The sequence below is a fragment of the Bombina bombina genome, chromosome 3, assembly GCF_027579735.1.
Source record: "Bombina bombina isolate aBomBom1 chromosome 3, aBomBom1.pri, whole genome shotgun sequence".
Taxonomy (NCBI): domain Eukaryota; kingdom Metazoa; phylum Chordata; class Amphibia; order Anura; family Bombinatoridae; genus Bombina; species Bombina bombina.
Window position 1 is genome coordinate 975,475,836 of NC_069501.1, and position 24,302 is coordinate 975,500,137.

At 38.8% G+C, this 24,302-nt stretch overlaps 1 protein-coding gene across 1 annotated transcript in view; it reads right to left on the reverse strand.

The window, feature by feature from the left end:
• Nucleotides 1–24,302, reverse strand: part of PRKAG1 (protein kinase AMP-activated non-catalytic subunit gamma 1) — a 132,541-nt gene that overhangs the window by 82,603 nt on the left and 25,636 nt on the right. The window contains exon 7 of the mRNA XM_053708072.1: nt 7,896–7,950. Coding sequence (XP_053564047.1) covers nt 7,896–7,950 — 55 coding nt within the window. The remainder of the gene's footprint in view (nt 1–7,895; nt 7,951–24,302) is intronic.

A 24,302-nucleotide genomic window follows, 5' to 3' on the forward strand; every position in this document is an offset into this window, starting at 1 on the left:
CCAAAGGGGATTCCTAGGATCAGTCAGGATAGTTAATCTGTCATTTTATTTGCTTTGGCTTGACCTTCCACAATCTTGCTTGTGGATCTAGTATAGATGTCCAGTTGCCCTCTATAGTCTCTTTCTCTGCATCTAGATCTTCTGTCTCAAGGTCAGTTCTTTCATCCGGATTAGGGCGGATACAAATCAATGATTGATTTAAAAAACAAAACAACAAATCTGATTTTTTAAATAGGATTTTTTTTTTAAATAAAATCTGTTTGAGGCGAAATCTATCTAAATATACAGCTGGATTACGAGTTTTGCGTTAGGCTTAAAAAGCAGCGTTAGCCGGTCCTAACGATGCTTTTTAACACCCGCTGGTATTACGAGTCTTGCAGGTACAGGTGTACCGCTCACTTTTTTGGCCAGACTTGGAAATACCGCAAATCCATTTACGTAAATTGCGTATCCTCTTTTTTTCAATGGGACCTGCATAGCGCCGGTATTACGAGTCTGCCAAAAAGTGAGCGGTAGATCCTCTCCTGTCAAGACTGGTACCGCAATTTAAAGTCAGTAGTTAAGAGTTTGAAACTACAACGCTGTAGTATAAAACTCCTAACTAAAGTGCTAAAAAGTACACTAACACCCATAAACTACCTATTAACCCCTAAACCGAGGCCCTCCAGCATCGCAAACACTAAAAGAAAAATTTTAACCCCTAATCTGCCGAACTGGAAATCGCTGCCACTATAATAAATATATTAACCCCTAAACCGCTGCACTCCCGCCTCGCAAACACTAGTTAAATAATAACCCCTAAACTGCCGTCCCTAACATCGCCGCCACCTACCGACATTTATTAACCCCTAATCTGCCGCCCCCAACTTCGCCGTCATATATTAAAGTTATTAACCCCTAAATCTAAGTCTAACCCTAACACCCTCTAACTTAAATATAATTAAAAGAAAACTAACTAAAAATTTCTATCATTAACTAAATTATTCCTATTTAAAACTAAATACTTACCTGTAAAAAAAAACCTAAGCTAGCTACAATATAACTAATAGTTACATTGTATCTAGCTTTGGGTTTATTTTTATTTTACAGGAAAGTTTGTATTTATTTTAACTAGGTAGAATAGTTACTAAATAGTTTTGAGGACTATGTTTTTTTGCCTAAAGTAGTCTTCAGGCAATATAAGTAAATGGATTACTGCCCTTTCTTCCAGGTCAGTTGCTACTTTTTGGATGAACCTTCTGTTGACCAAATTTGCTAGACAACTATCTGGTCTTTTTTTCATTCTTTTTTTTCTTCCTTCTCAATTTTTTTATGTTTTTTTCGTTTTTCCAAAGCAGCCTTTGGTGGGTAGTCCCTTCAGCAAGTAATCCCTGGTTAATTTAGTATTGTGAAAAAAAGAGAATGTAGATAGATTTATATATCATGCTTGTTCTGCCCTCATTACCTGTGAACTTCACTGCTTGGGTATTAGGTTCCCAGGAGTAATGGATCGTGGACTCTCACCACCTGTATGAAAGAAAACAATTTATGCTTACATAGTAAATTAATTTCTTTTATGGTGGCGAGAGAGTCAATGAGCCCATTTTTTTCACCTCTTTTTACCCTGCTCCTTTTTTACTTTTCCCACCTTTCTTGCTTGGCTATATATCAGACTGACTTCCTGTAAGGTGGGAAGGGTTTATAGAGTTCTTGGCGTTTGGGAATCTTTGCCTCATCATAGTGGTCAGGAAGAGTAATTCCCAGGATTAATGGATAGTGGACTCTTATCACCATGAAAGAAATGAATTTATCAGGTAAGCATAAATGATCATGTTTTTTTATTTTTAGAAAAGGTATTGAGAGACACGACAAAGTCTAAAATTAAAGGAAAGTTAAAGGGACATAAAACCCCAAAATGTTCTTTCATGATTCAGATAGAGCATATTAAAAAACTTTCCAATTTACTTCCATTATCAAATTCTCTTGAAATCCTTTCTTTAAATAGCAGCAATGCACTACTGGGAGCTAGCTGAACACACTGGGCGAAGCAATGACAAAATACATATGTGCAGCCACCAATCAGCAGCTATCACACAGTAGTGCATTGCTGCTCCTGAGCCTACCTAGGTATGCTTTTCTACAAAGGATAGCAACAGAACAAAACAAATTATATAATACAAGCAAATTGAAAAGTTATTTAAAATGACATGATTTATTTAAATCATGAAATAACAAATTTGGGTTTTATGTACATTTAAAGGGACAGTATAGTCAAAATTAAACTTTAATGAATTGGATAGTGAAATTAAGCAACTATCCAATTACATCTACATGTAGAAAACCCTTTATGCAAACTGCTTCGGACAAGGAAAGGGTTTGGATTTTAGAACAGTTTGGATTTTGAAATATTTACATCTGTAAAAAGGGACAGCTGGAGAGGGGATGGGACTAAGTGTAAACAACATCTTATGTCACTTAGGCAATATTTACATGTTATGTTACAGCTTTATCATGCAGCCCAAATGTAGTTTTATATCATCTTTGCTAGTTTTGTATGCACAGTACCATCAGAAAAAAAGAACAGTACTGCAATCAGACATGTAATAGATGTAGTTTTATATCATCTTTACGAGTTTTGTATGCACAGTACCATCAGAAAGAAAGAACAGTACTGTAATCAGACATGTAATAGATGTAGTTTTATATCATCTTTACTAGTTTTGTATGCACAGTACCATCCGAAAGAAAGAACAGTACTGTAATCAGATATGTAATAGATGTAGTTTTATATAATCTTTACTAGTTTTGTATGCACAGTACCATCAGAAAGAAAGAACAGTACTGTAATCAGACCTGTAATGGATGTAGTTTTATATCATCTTTACTAGTTTTGTATGCACAGTACCATCAGAAAGAAAGAAAGAACAGTACTGTAATCAGACATGTAATAGATGTAGTTTTATATCATCTTTACTAGTTTTGTATGCACAGTACCATCAGAAAGAAAGAACAGTACTGTAATCAGACATGTAATAGATGTAGTTTTATATAATCTTTACTAGTTTTGTATGCACAATGCCATCAGAAAGAAAGAACAGTACTGCAATCAGACATGTAATAGATGTAGTTGTATATAATCTTTACAAGTTTTGTATGCACAGTACCATCAGAAAGAAATAACAGTACTGTAATCAGACCTGTAATGGATGTAGTTTTATATCATCTTTACTAGTTTTGTATGCACAGTACCATCAGAAAGAAAGAACAGTACTGTAATCAGACATGTAATAGATGTAGTTTTATATAATCTTTACTAGTTTTGTATGCACAGTACCATCAGAAAGAAAGAACAGTACTGTAATCAGACCTGTAATAGATGTAGTTTTATATAATCTTTACTAGTTTTGTATGCACAGTACCATCAGAAAGAAAGAACAGTACTGTAATCAGACCTGTAATAGATGTAGTTTTATATCATCTTTACTAGTTTTGTATGCACAGTACCATCAGAAAGAAAGAAAGAACAGTACTGTAATCAGACCTGTAATATATGTAGTTTTATATCATCTTTACTAGTTTTGTATGCACAGTACCATCAGAAAGAAAGAACAGTACTGTAATCAGACCTGTAATGGATGTAGTTTTATATCATCTTTACTAGTTTTGTATGCACAGTACCATCAGAAAGAAAGAAAGAACAGTACTGTAATCAGACCTGTAATAGATGTAGTTTTATATAATCTTTACTAGTTTTGTATGCACAGTACCATCAGAAAGAAAGAACAGTACTGCAATCAGACATGTAATAGATGTAGCTTTATATAATCTTTACTAGTTTTGTATGCACAGTACCATCCGAAAGAAAGAACAGTACTGTAATCAGACATGTAATAGATGTAGTTTTATATCATCTTTACTAGTTTTGTATGCACAGTACCATCAGAAAGAAAGAACAGTACTGTAATCAGACATGTAATAGATGTAGTTTTATATAATCTTTACTAGTTTTGTATGCACAATACCATCAGAAAGAAAGAACAGTACTGTAATCAGACATGTAATAGATGTAGTTTTATATAATCTTTACTAGTTTTGTATGCACAGTACCATCAGAAAGAAAGAACAGTACTGTAATCAGACATGTAATAGATGTAGTTTTATATAATCTTTACTAGTTTTGTATGCACAGTACCATCAGAAAGAAAGAACAGTACTGCAATCAGACATGTAATAGATGTAGTTTTATATAATATTTACTAGTTTTGTATGCACAGTACCATCAGAAAGAAAGAACAGTACTGTAATCAGACATGTAATAGATGTAGTTTTATATCATCTTTACTAGTTTTGTATGCACAGTACCATCAGAAAGAAAGAACAGTACTGTAATCAGAAATGTAATAGATGTAGTTTTATATCATCTTTACTAGTTTTGTATGCACAGTACCATCAGAAAGAAAGAACAGTACTGTAATCAGACCTGTAATGGATGTAGTTTTATATCATCTTTACTAGTTTTGTATGCACAGTACCATCAGAAAGAAAGAAAGAACAGTACTGTAATCAGACATGTAATAGATGTAGTTTTATATCATCTTTACTAGTTTTGTATGCACAGTATCATCAGAAAGAAAGAACAGTACTGTAATCAGACATGTAATAGATGTAGTTTTATATAATCTTTACTAGTTTTGTATGCACAGTACCATCAGAAAGAAAGAACAGTTCTGTAATCAGACCTGTAATGGATGTAGTTTTATATCATCTTTACTAGTTTTGTATGCACAGTACCATCAGAAAGAAAGAACAGTACTGTAATCAGACATGTAATAGATGTAGTTTTATATCATCTTTACTAGTTTTGTATGCACAGTACCATCAGAAAGAAAGAACAGTACTGTAATCAGACATGTAATAGATGTAGTTTTATATAATCTTTACTAGTTTTGTATGCACAATACCATCAGAAAGAAAGAACAGTACTGCAATCAGACATGTAATAGATGTAGTTTTATATAATCTTTACTAGTTTTGTATGCACAGTACCATCAGAAAGAAAGAACAGTACTGCAATCAGACATGTAATAGATGTAGCTTTATATAATCTTTACTAGTTTTGTATGCACAGTACCATCAGAAAGAAAGAACAGTACTGTAATCAGACATGTAATAGATGTAGTTTTATATCATCTTTACTAGTTTTGTATGCACAGTACCATCAGAAAGAAAGAACAGTACTGTAATCAGAAATGTAATAGATGTAGTTTTATATCATCTTTACTAGTTTTGTATGCACAGTACCATCAGAAAGAAAGAACAGTACTGTAATCAGACCTGTAATGGATGTAGTTTTATATCATCTTTACTAGTTTTGTATGCACAGTACCATCAGAAAGAAAGAAAGAAAGAAAGAAAGAAAGAACAGTACTGTAATCAGACATGTAATAGATGTAGTTTTATATCATCTTTACTAGTTTTGTATGCACAGTACCATCAGAAAGAAAGAACAGTACTGTAATCAGACATGTAATAGATGTAGCTTTATATCATCTTTACTAGTTTTGTATACACAGTACCATCAGAAAGAAAGAACAGTACTGTAATCAGACATGTAATAGATGTAGTTTTATATCATCTTTACTAGTTTTGTATGCACAGTACCATCAGAAAGAAAGAACAGTACTGTAATCAGACATGTAATAGATGTAGTTTTATATCATCTTTACTAGTTTTGTATGCACAATACCATCAGAAAGAAAGAACAGTACTGCAATCAGACATGTAATAGATGTAGTTTTATATAATCTTTACTAGTTTTGTATGCACAGTACCATCAGAAAGAAATAACAGTACTGTAATCAGACCTGTAATGGATGTAGTTTTATATCATCTTTACTAGTTTTGTATGCACAGTACCATCAGAAAGAAAGAAAGAACAGTACTGTAATCAGACATGTAATAGATGTAGTTTTATATAATCTTTACTAGTTTTGTATGCATAGTACCATCAGAAAGAAAGAAAGAACAGTACTGTAATCAGACATGTAATAGATGTAGTTTTATATCATCTTTACTAGTTTTGTATGCATAGTACCATCAGAAAGAAAGAACAGTACTGTAATCAGACCTGTAATTGATGTAGTTTTATATCATCTTTACTAGTTTTGTATGCACAGTACCATCAGAAAGAAAGAAAGAACAGTACTGTAATCAGACATGTAATAGATGTAGTTTTATATAATCTTTACTAGTTTTGTATGCACAGTACCATGAGAAAGAAAGAACAGTACTGTAATCAGACATGTAATAGATGTAGTTTTATATCATCTTTACTAGTTTTGTATGCACAGTACCATCCGAAAGAAAGAACAGTACTGTAATCAGACATGTAATAGATGTAGTTTTATATCATCTTTACTAGTTTTGTATGCACAGTACCATCAGAAAGAAAGAACAGTACTGTAATCAGACATGTAATAGATGTAGTTTTATATAATCTTTACTAGTTTTGTATGCACAGTACCATCAGAAAGAAAGAACAGTACTGTAATCAGACATGTAATAGATGTAGCTTTATATAATCTTTACTAGTTTTGTATGCACAGTACCATCCGAAAGAAAGAACAGTACTGTAATCAGACATGTAATAGATGTAGTTTTATATCATCTTTACTAGTTTTGTATGCACAGTACCATCAGAAAGAAAGAACAGTACTGTAATCAGACATGTAATAGATGTAGTTTTATATCATCTTTACTAGTTTTGTATGCACAGTACCATCAGAAAGAAAGAACAGTACTGTAATCAGATATGTAATAGATGTAGTTTTATATCATCTTTACTAGTTTTGTATGCACAGTACCATCAGAAAGAAAGAACAGTACTGTAATCAGAAATGTAATAGATGTAGTTTTATATCATCTTAACTAGTTTTGTATGCACAGTACCATCAGAAAGAAAGAACAGTACTGCAATCAGACATGTAATAGATGTAGTTTTATATCATCTTTACTAGTTTTGTATGCACAGTACCATCAGAAAGAAAGAACAGTACTGCAATCAGACATGTAATAGATGTAGCTTTATATAATCTTTACTAGTTTTGTATGCACAGTACCATCAGAAAGAAATAACAGTACTGTAATCAGAAATGTAATAGATGTAGTTTTATATCATCTTTACTAGTTTTGTATGCACAGTACCATCAGAAAGAAAGAACAGTACTGTAATCAGATATGTAATAGATGTTGTTTAAATAGATATAGACTAAACCAAACCAAAGACACAGGTATAGAAGATTGTGACTTACAGGTGGGAAAAGTTTTTTTTTTTTTTATTTAAATATTAATTAAAAAAATTTGGATTTCAGATTAAGTTTAGATTTGTACCTCTATTATCAAATTTGCTTAGTTCTATTGGAATACTTTGTTATAAAGTAATCCTAGGTGAGTTCAAGAGTGTGCACATGCCTATAGCCATATGGTGGGAGTGCTTGCAACAATGTTTATAGCAATGTTATACATAGTTGCAAACACTGTTGCGATAAAATTCTCTTGGTATCCTTTGTTGAAGAAGCAGCAATGCACTACTGTGAACTAGCTGAATGAACTGGGTGAGCCAATAAGAAGAGACATAAAATGTGCAGCCACCAATCAGCTGCTCCTCAGTCTATCTAGGTATCCTTTTCAATACAGGACAATAGAAGTAAATTGGAAAATTGTTTAAAATGACATGCTCTATCTAAATTGTGAAAGAACATTTTTGGGTTTCATGTACCTTTAAGAACAGACAGCCAACATTTTATTAAAGAAAATACCAACATGTTCTGCAGAGCTAAACTTAGCCAGTAACAAATTCACAATACACAAAACAAACTTGACAAGGATGCTTATTTTTAAAGTATGCTGGTTCTCACCTTTCATTAGGGGAAATGCTAACCAAAGGTTTAAATGAATCCTGCAAGTAGAGTTCTAAAAGGAAAACAAGGTAATTCATTTAGCAGAAATAACACCCCAATTCCCACAAACACCCATACATAAAGACATCACTTACACAGGCTGGAAATCTTTACTTAAAGGGACACTGAACCCAATTTTTTCTGTCGTGATTCAGATAGAGCATGCAATTTTAAGCAACTTTCTAATTTACTCCTATTATCACATTTTCTTCATTCTCTTGGTATCTTTATTTGAAAAGCAAGAATGAAGGTTTAGAAGCCGGACCATTTTTGGTGAACAACCTGGGTTGTTCTTGCTGATTGGTGGATAAATTCACCCACCAGTAAACAAGTGCTGCCCAGGGTCTGAACCAAAATTTGGTTGGCTCCTTAGCTTAGATGCCTTCTTTTTCAAATAAAGATAACAAGAGAACGAAGAAAAATTGATAATAGGAGTAAATTAGAAAGTTGCTTAAAATTGCATGCTCTATCTGAACCACAAAAAGAAAAAATTTAGGTTCAGTGTCCCTTTAATAAAAACATACATCATTGGGAATAAATGTTTTGCTGTATTTCCACTGTAATAACATCTGCAAATTATTTCAACAAAGAAAAAAATAACCCAAACGCAACATACTGAAATAGAAAGATATTTAAAAGAACATAAAAGTGCAGATCTTCAAAGCAGCAATGCACTACTGGAGCCTAGCTGAACACATCAGGTGAAGCCTATGAGTGTCGTCCCCAATCTAAACCTATATGCTAAAAAATATTATATTGATGAGAGTATAATCATGAAGGTTTAATTCTAGACTTTCATGTCCCTTTAAGATAGAAAAAAGTTTATTTTTTACTGAACTTCCCCATTACAATTCTGCTTTATGCTAAGGGATAGGTAAAGAAAATAAACTTAGCTTACAACTAGGGTTGCACCGATACCACTTTTTTAAGACCGAGTACAAGTACCGATACTTTTTTTCAAATACTCACCGATACCAATTACCGATACTTTTTTTTTATGTCATGACAGTTTACCAAGCACAATACAGACTAATGATTTAAGATCGCTTCTTTATAGTTATGAACTGTAACTCAAAATACATTTTGAAATAATAAAACAGTTTTATGTGCTTGTTGTCACAAAGTTCACAGAACATGTTTATAAATAAAAATAACAGAATTTATGCTTACCTGATAAATTACTTTCTCCAACGGTGTGTCCGGTCCACGGCGTCATCCATTACTTGTGGGAAATGTTCTCCCCCACAGGGAAAGGCAAGGAGAGCACACAGCAAGAGCTGTCCATATAGCTCCCCCTCTGGCTCCGCCCCCCAGTCATTCGACCGACGGTTAGGAGAAAAAGGAGAAACTATAGGGTGCCGTGGTGACTGTAGTGTATAAAGAAAAAAAATTTCAACCTGATTAAAAAAACCAGGGCGGGCCGTGGACCGGACACACCGTTGGAGAAAGTAATTTATCAGGTAAGCATAAATTCTGTTTTCTCCAACATTGGTGTGTCCGGTCCACGGCGTCATCCATTACTTGTGGGAACCAATACCAAAGCTTTAGGACACGGATGAAGGGAGGGAGCAAATCAGGTTACCTAAACAGAAGGCACCACGGCTTGCAAAACCTCTCCCCCAAAAACAGCCTCCGAAGAAGCAAAAATATCAAATTTGTAGAATTTGGCAAAAGTGTGCAGAGAAGACCAAGTCGCTGCCTTACATATCTGGTCAACAGAAGCCTCGTTCTTATAGGCCCATGTGGAAGCCACAGCCCTAGTAGAGTGAGCTGTGATACGGTCAGGAGGCTGCCGTCCGGCAGTCTCATAAGCCAAGCGGATAATGCTTTTCAGCCAGAAAGAGAGAGAGGTAGCAGTAGCTTTTTGACCTCTCCTCTTACCAGAGTAAACGACAAACAAGGATGAGGTTTGTCTAAAATCTTTTGTTGCTTCTAAATAGAACTTTAAAGCACGAACAACATCTAAATTGTGTAATAAACGTTCCTTCTTTGAAACTGGATTCGGACACAAAGAAGGAACAACTATTTCCTGGTTGATGTTCTCGTTGGAAACAACTTTTGGAAGAAAACCAGGCTTAGTACGCAAAACAACCTTATCTGAATGGAACACCAGATAGGGTGGATCACACTGCAAAGCAGATAATTCAGAAACTCTTCTAGCAGAAGAAATAGCAACCAAAAACAGAACTTTCCAAGATAGTAACTTAATATCTATGGAATGTAAAGGTTCAAACGGAACCCCTTGAAGAACTGAAAGAACTAAATTTAGACTCCAAGGAGGAGTCATGGGTCTGTAAACAGGCTTGATTCTAACCAAAGCCTGAACAAAAGCTTGTACATCTGGGAAAGCTGCCAGTCGTTTGTGCAACAAGACGGATAATGCAGAAATCTGTCCTTTTAGAGAACTAGCTGACAATCCTTTATCCAAACCTTCTTGGAGAAAGGAGAGAATCTTTGGAATTTTAATCTTACTCCAGGAGAATCCTTTGGATTCACACCAACAGATATATTTTTTCCATATTTTATGGTAAATCCTTCTAGTCACAGGTTTTCTGGCTTGGACCAGAGTATCAATCACAGAATTTGAAAACCCACGCTTGGATAAAATCAAGCGTTCAATTTCCAAGCAGTCAGCTGCAGAGAAACTAGATTGGGATGTTCGAATGGACCTTGTACTAGAAGGTCCTGTCTCAAAGGTAGCTTCCATGGTGAAGCCGATGACATATTCACCAGGTCTGCATACCAAGTCCTGCGTGGCCACGCAGGAGCTATCAGAATCACAGAGGCCTTCTCCTGTTTGATCCTGGCTATGAGCCTGGGGAGGAGAGGAAACGGTGGAAACACATATGCTAGGTTGAACGACCAAGGCGCCACTAATGCATCCACTAGAGTCGCCTTGGGATCCCTGGATCTGGACCCGTAGCAAGGAATCTTGAAGTTCTGACGGGACGCCATTAGATCCATGTCTGGAATGCCCCATAATTGGGTTAACTGAACAAAGACCTCCGGATGGAGTTCCCACTCCCCGGATGGAAAGTCTGACGACTCAAATAGTCCGCCTCCCAGTTGTCTACTCCTGGGATGTGAATAGCAGATAGATGGCAGGAGTGATTCTCTGCCCATTGGATTATCTTGGTTACTTCCTTTACTCTTTGTTCCCCCCTGATGATTGATGTACGCAACAGTCGTTATGTTGTCCGACTGAAATCTTATGAACCTGGCTTCTGCTAGCTGAAGCCAAGCCAGGAGCGCATTGAATATAGCTCTTAGTTCCAAAATGTTTATCGGGAGAAGCGACTCTTCCCGCGACCATAGGCCCTGAGCTTTCAGAGAGTCCCAGACCGCGCCCCACCCCAAGAGGCTGGCGTCGGTCGTGACTATGACCCACTCCGGTCTGCGGAAACTCATTCCCTGAGACAGGTGATCCTGGGTCAACCACCAGAGAAGTGAGTCCCTGGTTACCTGGTCTACTTGAATTTGGGGAGACAAGTCTGTATAGTCCCCATTCCACTGATTGGGCATGCACAGCTGTAATGGTCTTAGATGAATTCGAGCAAAAGGAACCACATCCATTGCTGCAACCATTAGTCCTATTACTTCGATGCATTGAGCTATGGAGGGTTGAGGAATAGAGTGAAGAACTCGACAAGCTTTTAGAAGCTTTGTCTTTCTGACGTCTGTGAGAAAGATCTTCATTTCCACAGAATCTATTATTGTTCCCAGAAAAGGAACCCTTGTGGACGGTGACAGTGAACTTTTTTCTATGTTCACTTTCCCCCCGTGAGATCTGAGAAAAGCCAACACAATGTCTGTATGAGCCCTCGCTTTGGAAAGAGACGACGCTTGGATTAGGATGTCGTCTAGATAAGGTGCTACAGCGATGCCCCTTGGTCTTAGGACCGCTAGAAGGGACCCTAGCACCTTTGTGAAAATTCTGGGAGCGGTGGCTAAACCGAATGGAAGAGCCACAAACTGGTAATGTTTGTCCAGAAAGGCGAACCTCAGGAACTGATGATGAGATTTGTGGATTGGGATATGCAGATACGCATCCTTCTGATCCACGGTAGTCAAAAATTGACCCTGCTGGATTGTTGGTAAGATTGTCCGAATGGTTTCCATCTTGAAGGATGGAACTCTGAGGAACTTGTTTAATATCTTTAAATCCAGAATTGGCCTGAAAGTTCCCTCTTTTTTGGGAACCACAAACAGGTTTGAGTAAAACCCTAGACCTTGTTCCCCGGAGGGGACTGGGTTTATCACTCCCATCTTTGATAGGTCTCTTACACAATGTAAGAATGCCTGTTTCTTTATCTGGTCTGAAGATAAGCGAGACAGGTGGAACCTTCCCTTTGGAGGAAGTCCCTTGAATTCTAACAGGTATCCCTTGGAAACTATCTCTAGTGCCCAGGGATCCAGAACATCTCTTGCCCAAGCCTGAGCGAAGAGAGATAGTCTGCCCCCTACCAGATCCGGTCCCGGATCGGGGGCTACCCCTTCATGCTGTCTTGGTAGCAGCAGCAGGTTTCTTGGTTTGTTTACCCTTGTTCCAGCCTTGCATGGGCTTCCAAGCGGGTTTGGGCTGGGCCGCGTTACCTTCTTGTCTAGCGGCAGTGGAGTTATTAGCCGGTCCGTTCCTGAAATTGCGAAAGGAACGAAAATTAGACTTGTTCTTAGCCTTAAAAGGCCTATCCTGTGGGAGGGCATGGCCCTTACCCCCAGTGATGTCTGAAATAATTTCCTTCAATTCCGGCCCAAAAAGGGTCTTACCCTTGAAAGGAATATTCAGTAACTTAGTCTTGGACGACACGTCTGCCGACCAGGATTTTAGCCAAAGCGCCCTCCGCGCTACTATAGCAAAAACAGAATTTATGTTTACCTGATAAATTACTTTCTCCAACGGTGTGTCCGGTCCACGGCGTCATCCTTACTTGTGGGATATTCTCTTCCCCAACAGGAAATGGCAAAGAGCCCAGCAAAGCTGGTCACATGATCCCTCCTAGGCTCCGCCTTCCCCAGTCATTCGACCGACGTAAAGGAGGAATATTTGCATAGGAGAAACCATATGATACCGTGGTGACTGTAGTTAAAGAAAATAAAATATCAGACCTGATTAAAAAACCAGGGCGGGCCGTGGACCGGACACACCGTTGGAGAAAGTAATTTATCAGGTAAACATAAATTCTGTTTTCTCCAACATAGGTGTGTCCGGTCCACGGCGTCATCCTTACTTGTGGGAACCAATACCAAAGCTTTAGGACACGGATGAAGGGAGGGAGCAAATCAGGTCACCTAGATGGAAGGCACCACGGCTTGCAAAACCTTTCTCCCAAAAATAGCCTCAGAAGAAGCAAAAGTATCAAACTTGTAAAATTTAGTAAAAGTGTGCAGTGAAGACCAAGTCGCTGCCTTACATATCTGATCAACAGAAGCCTCATTCTTGAAGGCCCATGTGGAAGCCACAGCCCTAGTGGAATGAGCTGTGATTCTTTCAGGAGGCTGCCGTCCGGCAGTCTCATAAGCCAATCTGATGATGCTTTTAATCCAAAAAGAGAGAGAGGTAGAAGTTGCTTTTTGACCTCTCCTTTTACCAGAATAAACAACAAACAAGGAAGATGTTTGTCTAAAATCCTTTGTAGCATCTAAATAGAATTTTAGAGCACGAACAACATCCAAATTGTGCAACAAACGTTCCTTCTTTGAAACTGGATTCGGACACAAAGAAGGCACGACTATCTCCTGGTTAATGTTTTTGTTAGAAACAACTTTCGGAAGAAAACCAGGTTTAGTACGTAAAACCACCTTATCTGCATGGAACACCAGATAAGGAGGAGAACACTGCAGAGCAGATAATTCTGAAACTCTTCTAGCAGAAGAAATTGCAACCAAAAACAAAACTTTCCAAGATAATAACTTAATATCAACGGAATGTAAGGGTTCAAACGGAACCCCCTGAAGAACTGAAAGAACTAAATTGAGACTCCAAGGAGGAGTCAAAGGTTTGTAAACAGGCTTGATTCTAACCAGAGCCTGAACAAAGGCTTGAACATCTGGCACAGCTGCCAGCTTTTTGTGAAGTAACACAGACAAGGCAGAAATCTGTCCCTTCAAGGAACTTGCAGATAATCCTTTCTCCAAACCTTCTTGAAGAAAGGATAGAATCTTAGGAATTTTTACCTTGTCCCAAGGGAATCCTTTAGATTCACACCAACAGATATATTTTTTCCATATTTTGTGGTAAATTTTTCTAGTTACAGGCTTTCTGGCCTGAACAAGAGTATCAATGACAGAATCTGAGAACCCTCGCTTTGATAAGATCAAGCGTTCAATCTCCAAGCAGTCAGTTGGAGTGAGACCAGATTCGGATGTTCGAACGGACCTTGAACAAGAAGGTCTCGTCTCAAAGGTAGCTTCCATGGTGGAGCCGATGACATATTCACCAGGTTTGCATACCAAGTCCTGCGTGGCCACGCAGGAGCTATCAAGATCACCGATGCCCTCTCCTGATTGATCCTGGCTACCAGCCTGGGGATGAGAGGAAACGGCGGGAATACATAAGCTAGTTTGAAGGTCCAAGGTGCTACTAGTGCATCTACTAGAGTCGCCTTGGGATCCCTGGATCTGGACCCGTAGCAAGGAACCTTGAAGTTCTGATGAGAGGCCATCAGATCCATGTCTGGAATGCCCCACAATTGAGTAATTTGGGCAAAGATTTCCGGATGGAGTTCCCACTCCCCCGGATGAAATGTCTGACGACTCAGAAAATCCGCTTCCCAATTTTCCACTCCTGGGATGTGGATTGCAGACAAGTGGCAGGAGTGAGTCTCCGCCCATTGAATGATTTTGGTCACTTCTTCCATCGCCAGGGAACTCCTTGTTCCCCCCTGATGGTTGATGTACGCAACAGTCGTCATGTTGTCTGATTGAAACCGTATGAACTTGGCCTTTGCTAGCTGAGGCCAAGCCTTGAGAGCATTGAATATCGCTCTCAGTTCCAGAATATTTATCGGGAGAAGAGATTCTTCCCGAGACCAAAGACCCTGAGCTTTCAGGGGTCCCCAGACCGCGCCCCAGCCCACCAGACAGGCGTCGGTCGTGACAATGACCCACTCTGGTCTGCGGAAGCTCATCCCCTGTGACAGGTTGTCCAGGGACAGCCACCAACGGAGTGAATCTCTGGTCCTCTGATCTACTTGTATCGTCGGAGACAAGTCTGTATAGTCCCCATTCCACTGACTGAGCATGCACAGTTGTAATGGTCTTAGATGAATTCGCGCAAAAGGAACTATGTCCATTGCCGCTACCATCAAACCTATTACTTCCATGCACTGCGCTATGGAAGGAAGAGGAACAGAATGAAGTATTTGACAAGAGTTTAGAAGTTTTGATTTTCTGGCCTCTGTCAGAAAAATCCTCATTTCTAAGGAGTCTATTATTGTTCCCAAGAAGGGAACCCTTGTTGACGGAGATAGAGAACTTTTTTCTACGTTCACTTTCCACCCGTGAGATCTGAGAAAGGCCAGGACAATGTCCGTGTGAGCCTTTGCTTGAGGAAGGGACGACGCTTGAATCAGAATGTCGTCCAAGTAAGGTACTACTGCAATGCCCCTTGGTCTTAGCACCGCTAGAAGGGACCCTAGTACCTTTGTGAAAATCCTTGGAGCAGTGGCTAATCCGAACGTAAGTGCCACAAACTGGTAATGCTTGTCCAGGAATGCGAACCTTAGGAACCGATGATGTTCCTTGTGGATAGGAATATGTAGATACGCATCCTTTAAATCCACCGTGGTCATGAATTGACCTTCCTGGATGGAAGGAAGAATTGTTCGAATGGTTTCCATTTTGAACGATGGAACCTTGAGAAACTTGTTTAGGATCTTGAGATCTAAGATTGGTCTGAATGTTCCCTCTTTTTTGGGAACTACGAACAGATTGGAGTAGAACCCCATCCCTTGTTCTCCTAAAGGAACAGGATGAATCACTCCCATTTTTAACAGGTCTTCTACACAATGTAAGAATGCCTGTCTTTTCATGTGGTCTGAAGACAATTGAGACCTGTGGAACCTCCCCCTTGGGGGAGGCCCCTTGAATTCCAGAAGATAACCTTGGGAGACTATTTCTAGTGCCCAAGGATCCAGAACATCTCTTGCCCAAGCCTGAGCGAAGAGAGAAAGTCTGCCCCCCACCAGATCCGGTCCCGGATCGGGGGCCAACATTTCATGCTGTCTTGGTAGCAGTGGCAGGCTTCTTGGCCTGCTTTCCCTTGTTCCAGCCTTACATTGGTCTCCAGGCTGGCTTGGCTTGAGAAGAATTACCCTCTTGCTTAGAGGACGTAGCACTTGGGGCTGGTCCGTTTCTACGAAAGGGACGAAAATTAGGTTTATTTTTGGCCTTGAAAGACCTATCCTGAGGAAGGGCGTGGCCCTTACCCCCAGTGATATCAGAGATAATCTCTTTCAAGTCAGGGCCAAACAGCGTTATCCCCTTGAAAGGAATGTTAAGCAATTTGTTCTTGGAAGACGCATCCGCTGACCAAGATTTCAACCAAAGCGCTCTGCGCGCCACAATAGCAAACCCAGAATTTTTCGCCGCTAACCTAGCCAATTGCAAAGTGGCGTCTAGGGTGAAAGAATTAGCCAATTTGAGAGCACGGATTCTGTCCATAATCTCCTCATAAGGAGGAGAATCACTATCGATCGCCTTTTCTAGCTCATCGAACCAGAAACACGCGGCTGTAGTGACAGGGACAATGCATGAAATTGGTTGTAGAAGGTAACCTTGCTGAACAAACATCTTTTTAAGCAAACCTTCTAATTTTTTTTTTTTTTTTTTTTTTTTTTAAATATGGGGGGAGGGACGAAAGGTATACCGGGCCTTTCCCATTCTTTATTTACAATGTCCGCCACCCGCTTGGGTATAGGAAAAGCTTCTGGGGGCCCCGGGACCTCTAGGAACTTGTCCATTTTACATAGTTTCTCTGGGATGATCAAATTCTCACAATCATCCAGAGTGGATAACACCTCCTTAAGCAGAGCGCGGAGATGTTCCAACTTAAATTTAAATGTAATCACATCGGGTTCAGCTTGTTGAGAAATTTTCCCTGAATCTGAAATTTCTCCCTCAGACAAAACCTCCCTGGCCCCCTCAGACTGGTGTAGGGGCATATCAGAACCATTATCCTCAGCGTCCTCATGCTCTTCAGTATCTAAAACAGAGCAGTCGCGCTTACGCTGATAAGTGGGCATTTTGGCTAAAATGTTTTTGATAGAATTATCCATTACAGCCGTTAATTGTTGCATAGTAAGGAGTATTGGCGCGCTAGATGTACTAGGGGCCTCCTGAGTGGGCAAGACTGGTGTAGACGAAGGAGGGAATGATGCAGTACCATGCTTACTCCCCTCACTTGAGGAATCATCTTGGGCATCATTTTCAGTGTCACATAAATCACATCTATTTAAATGAGAAGGAACCTTGGCTTCCCCACATTCAGAACACAGTCTATCTGGTAGTTCAGACATGTTAAACAGGCATAAACTTGATAACAAAGTACAAAAAACGTTTTAAAATAAAACCGTTACTGTCACTTTAAATTTTAAACTGAACACACTTTATTACTGCAATTGCGAAAAAGTATGAAGGAATTGTTCAAAATTCACCAAAATTTCACCACAGTGTCTTAAAGCCTTAAAAGTATTGCACACCAAATTTGGAAGCTTTAACCCTTAAAATAACGGAACCGGAGCCGTTTTTATCTTTAACCCCTTTACAGTCCCTGGTATCTGCTTTGCTGAGACCCAACCAAGCCCAAAGGGGAATACGATACCAAATGACGCCTTCAGAAAGTCTTTTTTATGTATCAGAGCTCCTCACACATGCGACTGCATGTCATGCTTCTCAAAAACAAGTGCGCAATACCGGCGCGAAAATGAGGCTCTGCCTATGATTAGGGAAAGCCCCTAGAGAATAAGGTGTCTAAAACAGGGCCTGCCGATATTATTTTACAAAAATACCCATATTAAATGATTCCTCAAGGCTAAATATGTTATATATGAATCGATTTAGCCCAGAAAATGTCTACAGTCTTAACAAGCCCTTGTGAAGCCCTTATTTACTCTGTAATAAAAATGGCTTACCGGATCCCATAGGGAAAATGACAGCTTCCAGCATTACATCGTCTTGTTAGAATGTGTCATACCTCAAGCAGCAAAAGTCTGCTCACTGTTCCCCCAACTGAAGTTAATTCCTCTCAACAGTCCTGTGTGGAAACAGCCATCGATTTTAGTAACGGTTGCTAAAATCATTTTCCTCTTACAAACAGAAATCTTCATCTCTTTTCTGTTTCAGAGTAAATAGTACATACCAGCACTATTTTAAAATAACAAACTCTTGATTGAATAATAAAAACTACAGTTAAACACTAAAAAACTCTAAGCCATCTCCGTGGAGATGTTGCCTGTACAACGGCAAAGAGAATGACTGGGGAAGGCGGAGCCTAGGAGGGATCATGTGACCAGCTTTGCTGGGCTCTTTGCCATTTCCTGTTGGGGAAGAGAATATCCCACAAGTAAGGATGACGCCGTGGACCGGACACACCTATGTTGGAGAAACTAGAGTTTTTCGCCGCCAATTTCGTTATTTGAAAGGCGGCATCCAATATAAAGGAATTAGCTAACTTTAATGCGTGAATTCTGTCCATGACTTCTTCATAGGAAGTCTCTTTCTGGAGCGACCTTTCTAGTTCTTCGAACCAAAAGGACGCCGCTGAAGTGATAGTAATAACACACGTAGCTGGTTGAAGGATGAACCCTTGCTGAACAAAAATCTTTTTAAGCAATCCTTCCAATTTTTTATCCATAGGATCTTTGAAAGCGCAGCTGTCCTCTATAGGAATAGTTGTGCGCTTCGCTAGTGTTGAAACAGCTCCCTCAACCTTCGGGACCGTTTGCCATGCGTCCCTTCTAGGGTCTACTATGGGAAACATTTTCTTAAATATAGGAGGTGGGGCAAAGGGTACACCTGGCTTCTCCCACTCCTTTTCCACTATGTTTGCTACCCTCTTAGGTATTGGAAAAGCGTTGTCGTGCACTGGGACCTCTAAAAATTTGTCCAATTTGCACAACTTCTCTGGTACTACCATGGAATCACAGTCATCCAGAGTAGCTAATACCTCCTTAAGCAAAGTGCGGAGATGTTCTAGCTTAAACTTAAATGCCACTAGATCAGGTTCTGCCTGTTGAGAAATTTTTCCTGAGTCTGAAATTTCACCCTCAGACAGCCCTTCCCTCACAGCCAATTCCGATTGATGTGAGGGTAAAATAGATAAGGCATCGTCAGCGTCTGATTGTTCATCCTTTTTATCTGTATTTAAAACTGAACAATCACGCTTTCTCTGAAAAACTGGCAGTTTGGATAAAAGATTTGCTATAGAATTATCCACTACTGCTGATAATTGTTGCATAGAAATAAGCACTGGCGCGCTAGGTGTCGCCTGCGCGGGCAAAGCTGGTGTAGACACAGAAGGAGAGGATGTAGAGCTATCCCCACTACCTTCATTAGATAAATCATCTTGGGCAACATTATGAAAAATAACAGAGCTGTCCTGATTTTGTTTGGACGCTATGGCGCAATTATCACAAACACTCGAAGGGGGAACCACATTTGTCTCTATACACACAGAACATAGGTTATCTGATGGAACAGACATGTTAAACAGATTTAGGCAGGCAAACAATGCAATAAAAACGATTTTAAACAAAAACGTTACTGTCTCTTTAAATAATAAAATGACACATTTATTTCTGAATGTTCAAAAAACTATGAAGGCAATATCCGATTTTTCAGAAATTTGGACCCCAGTGTCTTAATGCTTAGAAAGTATTGCACAGCAAATATGGAGACTCTAGCTCTTAAAACAAGCATACCGGAGCTAATTGTTGGATTTAACCGTTTTTACACACCACAATCCCAGCTACAGCCTTGCTGCAGCTTTTTACCTTCCTTAGGGGTCACCATTCACAGAAAAAAAGCCTTTTGGAGTCACTTTCTGAACCACAGGACCCTCTCACATGAATCTGCATGCACTGCCTTGAAATTCAACTGCACAGCTGAAGTGCCAAAATGAGGCTTCCTCCCTCAGCACACTAGAGTGAAGGGGCCTTCCTGACTAGATTTAGGTGTCTAAAACAAGCCAGATCAATAAAAAACGTTCCCAAGTGTATGTAAGCTAATAAAATATTTCAAATGGTATAATATTGTAATAAAAACCAATCGATTTAGCCCCTAACAGTGTCTACCAGCATAAAAAACAAAAAGGGGAAGCCTGTTATCTTTTTTGCTGAGGTGAAAGAAAAATGGCTTACCGTTTCCCCTGAGGGGAAAAATGACTGTCATCTAGCATTAGCCTGTGTTGTTAGAAGGAGACTAGTCATACCTGAAGCAGATGAGTCTGCAAACTGTTACCCCCAACTGAAGTTCTCTTGTTTCAACAGTCCTGCGTGGTAACAGTAATGGATTTTAGTTACTTGTGCTAAAATCATAGCCCTCTTAAACAGAAATCTTCATCACTTTTCTGTTATAGAGTAAATAGTACAAGCCAGCACTATTTTAAAATAACAAACTCTTGATAGAAGAATAAAAAACTACAACTAACACCACAAACTCCTCGCCATCCCCGTGGTAGATGCTACTTGTTCAGAGCGGCAAGGAGAATGACTGGGGGGCGGAGCCAGAGGGGGAGCTATATGGACAGCTCTTGCTGTGTGCTCTCCTTGGCTTTCCCTGTGGGGGAGAACATTTCCCACAAGTAATGGATGACGCCGTGGACCGGACACACCGTTGGAGAAAGTAATTTATCAGGTAAGCATAAATTCTGTTATTTTTATTTATAAACATGTTCTGTAAAACTGTTTTATTATTTCAAAATGTATTTTGAGTTACAGTTCATAACTATAAAGAAGCGATCTTAAATCATTAGTCTGTATTGTGCTTGGTAAACTGTCATGAAATAAAAAAAAAGTATCGGTAATTGGTATCGGTGAGTATTTGAAAAAAAGTATCGGTACTTGTACTCGGTCTTAAAAAAGTGGTATCGGTGCAACCCTAGTTGTAAGCTAAGTTTATTTTCTTTACCTATCCCTTAGCATAAAGCAGAATTGTAATGGGGAAGTTCAGTAAAAAATAAACTTTTTTCTATCTTAAAGGGACATGAAAGTCTAGAATTAAACCTTCATGATTATACTCTCATCAATATAATATTTTTTAGCATATAGGTTTAGATTGGGGACGACACTCATAGGCTTCACCTGATGTGTGACACACCAATGTTGGAGAAATTACAATAACATATATTAGTAATAATAACAACAACAATAAATAGCAGCTGCAACAGCTGGGGCTGGGAAGCTACAATTTAAAGGGGTAATTACTGGATGCAATTGGGTTGTAGGGTGCCTATATAACTGATAAATCTGACACTTGTACTTAATACAAAGTCGTATAATTTAATTCTGAAAAAAACATTGGGGAAGGAGTATCCCAGTAATCCCCTTTGAGAAAAATGGGGCTTTTGCATTCTACTGACTCAACAGAAAATAGGGCTGGTCTTCATATTTTTCCAGGGCTGCTTTCTATTTCCAGTCCAGCCCTGGCTAAGGATGTTTCTTAGAGTACAGTATGTTTTTAGCATAATTGTGCAAGATGAGAACTAGCAGTATAACAGGCAATCTAGCAATTAGAATAATTTTTCAAAAGTTAGTGGCAAGTTCTTATTGAGGAACAGAAGCATCTCTGCATGTTCAGCTATAAGTCTGTTTCTGCTATCAGTAAGGACTTTTGATGCTAAGCTCAGTCTTTCACTTTTCACACTACTGCATGGGGCAGAAAGATGTTTTTGGGCCATTAAATCTCAGTTTATTAACTGACCAGTACTTCAGGAGTTTGTCTGAATGAGGTACAGTGATCTCTCCAAGGTAGGCTTCCAGCTGTATAGTAGCAGCTTTTGGAGCACTGCTCTGACGTACATTAATACAAATAACAGCAATTTGTATTGGCAGAACAGAAGTGAACAATTTTTAGTTAAGTCTCCACTCCAGCTTAAAATGAAATGGGAACATACAGTTTGAGAAACGCCACAAGATGGCGTATGGGTAGAAATTGGAGGTATCGGTTTAAGTATCGGTGCATTTGCACGAGTACAAGTACTCATGCAAATACTTGGTATCGGCACCGATACTAGTATCGGTATCGGTGCAACACTACTTACAACGTTCCCATGCGTAAACAACTCCAGAGCAGCAGCATACAGAGGCTATCAAGTCTGATTCAAAAGAGAGTGCACACATATTGTCTACACTGCATGTCCATACAGGTGAAGCCAAGCCTGAGTCCTAAGCACTATGTGGCAGTGGTGTTGGCAACCATATATAAAATTGTTACAAACATTTAGCAAAAAAAAAAAAAATGGATTGTTAAATTCAATGCGCGTTATTGAAATATTACTTTTATAACATGAAAAAATATTAATACAAATTAAAGGGATACTAAACACAATTTTCTTCTTTCATGATTCAGATAGAGCATGTAATTTTAAGCAACTTTCATGAGCTGGCTCGTAAGCTTATATTGCTGCTTTTTCAAATAAAGATACCAAGAGAACAAAGAAAAATTGATAAACAGGAGTAAATTAGAAAGTTGCTTAAAGGGACACTGAACCCAATTTTTTTCTTTCGTGATTCAGACAGAGCATGCAATTTTAAGCAACCTTCTAATTTACTCCTATTATCAAATTTTCTTCATTCTCTTAGTATGCTTATTTGAAAAGCAAGAATGTAAGTTTAGATGCCGGCCCATTTTTGGTGAACAACCTAGGTTATCCTTGCCGATTGGACAGCACCAATAAACAAGTGCTGTCCATGGTTCTGAACCAATAATTTGCTGGCTCCTTAGCTTAGATGCCTTCTTTTTCAAATAAAGATAGCAAGAGAACAAAGAAAAAAAAATGATAATAGAAGTACATTAGAAAGTTACTTAAAATTGCATGCTCTATCTGAATCATGAAGAAAAAAAATTGGGTCCAGTGTCCCTTTAAAATTGCATGCTTTAGCTGAACCATGAAAGAAAAAAATTGGTTTAAGTGTCCCTTTAATATTAGTAAAATGAATACTAGGCTAAGTAGTGATGCCGTGGCGAAATAAAGGCACCTTTTCATCCGTTTTTTAAAACTGATGAATGAAGGTGGCCTTTATTTTTGGTGCTGATAAATCCTTGTTTTTACTATATTTTACTACGTTAAGGTTGTTTGGAAGTGTGTACACACTGACAAAATGATTTAGGTTGCACCTGATAACATCTTGCGTGATTGTAAAATATACATATTTTTATAGTTAGATATTATATTGTTAATAAACTTGTTTTCTTATTTGCAGTTACTCTTTTTTGTTTTTAAAAACAGAGGAATAGAATCCTAAATATCTACATTTTAGGAAAATGAAATGATTCTAAGGGGTCTATTTATGAAGTAGCGGATGCTGCCTCAGACCCACTCCGCTTCAGTTCCGGATGAAGCAGAAGTTAAGAAGCAGCGGTCCTAAGACCGCTGCTCCTTAACTTGTCCGCCAACTCTGAGGTGGCGGACAGCAATCGGCCGAATACAATCGGGCTGATTGACACTCTTGCTAGCGGCCGATTGGCCGTGAATCTGCAGGGGGCGGTATTGCACCAGCAGTTCACAAGAACTGCTGGTGCAATGATAAATGCAGACAGCGTATGCTGTCGGCATTTATCGATGTGCGGCGGACATGATTCGCTATATCGGATCACGTCCATCCGCACATTAATAAATGGACCCCTAAATGTGGAACCACAAAGAATATATTTTGAAATATTTAGGAAACAATGGTTACCGACTGCTGCCATTCACCTTGTACTCAACAGAAAATAATAATAAAAAAATCACTTTTGTGCATTTTTTTATGGTGGCTTTTTGACATTTTTGTGTGTTGAAGCAAATTTATTTTATTTTTTTGATACTAAGATTTAAAGGGACAGTCAACACAAAAATTGTATTTAAAAAGATAGATAATGCCTTTACTACCCATTCCCCAGCTTTGCACAAACAAATATTGTTATATTAATATACTTTATAACATTTAAACCCCAAATTTCTGCCTGTTTCTAAAGCCACTACAGACAGCCTCTAATCACGTTTTTTTATGTGCTTTTCACAATAGGAGACTACTAGTTCATGCGGGCCATATAGATAACATTGAGCTCACACCCGTGGGTTGTGGATGACTGCACTAATTGGCTAAAATGCAAGTCAATAGATAATAGCCATGTGATCAAGGGGCTGTCAAAAGAGGCTTAGATACA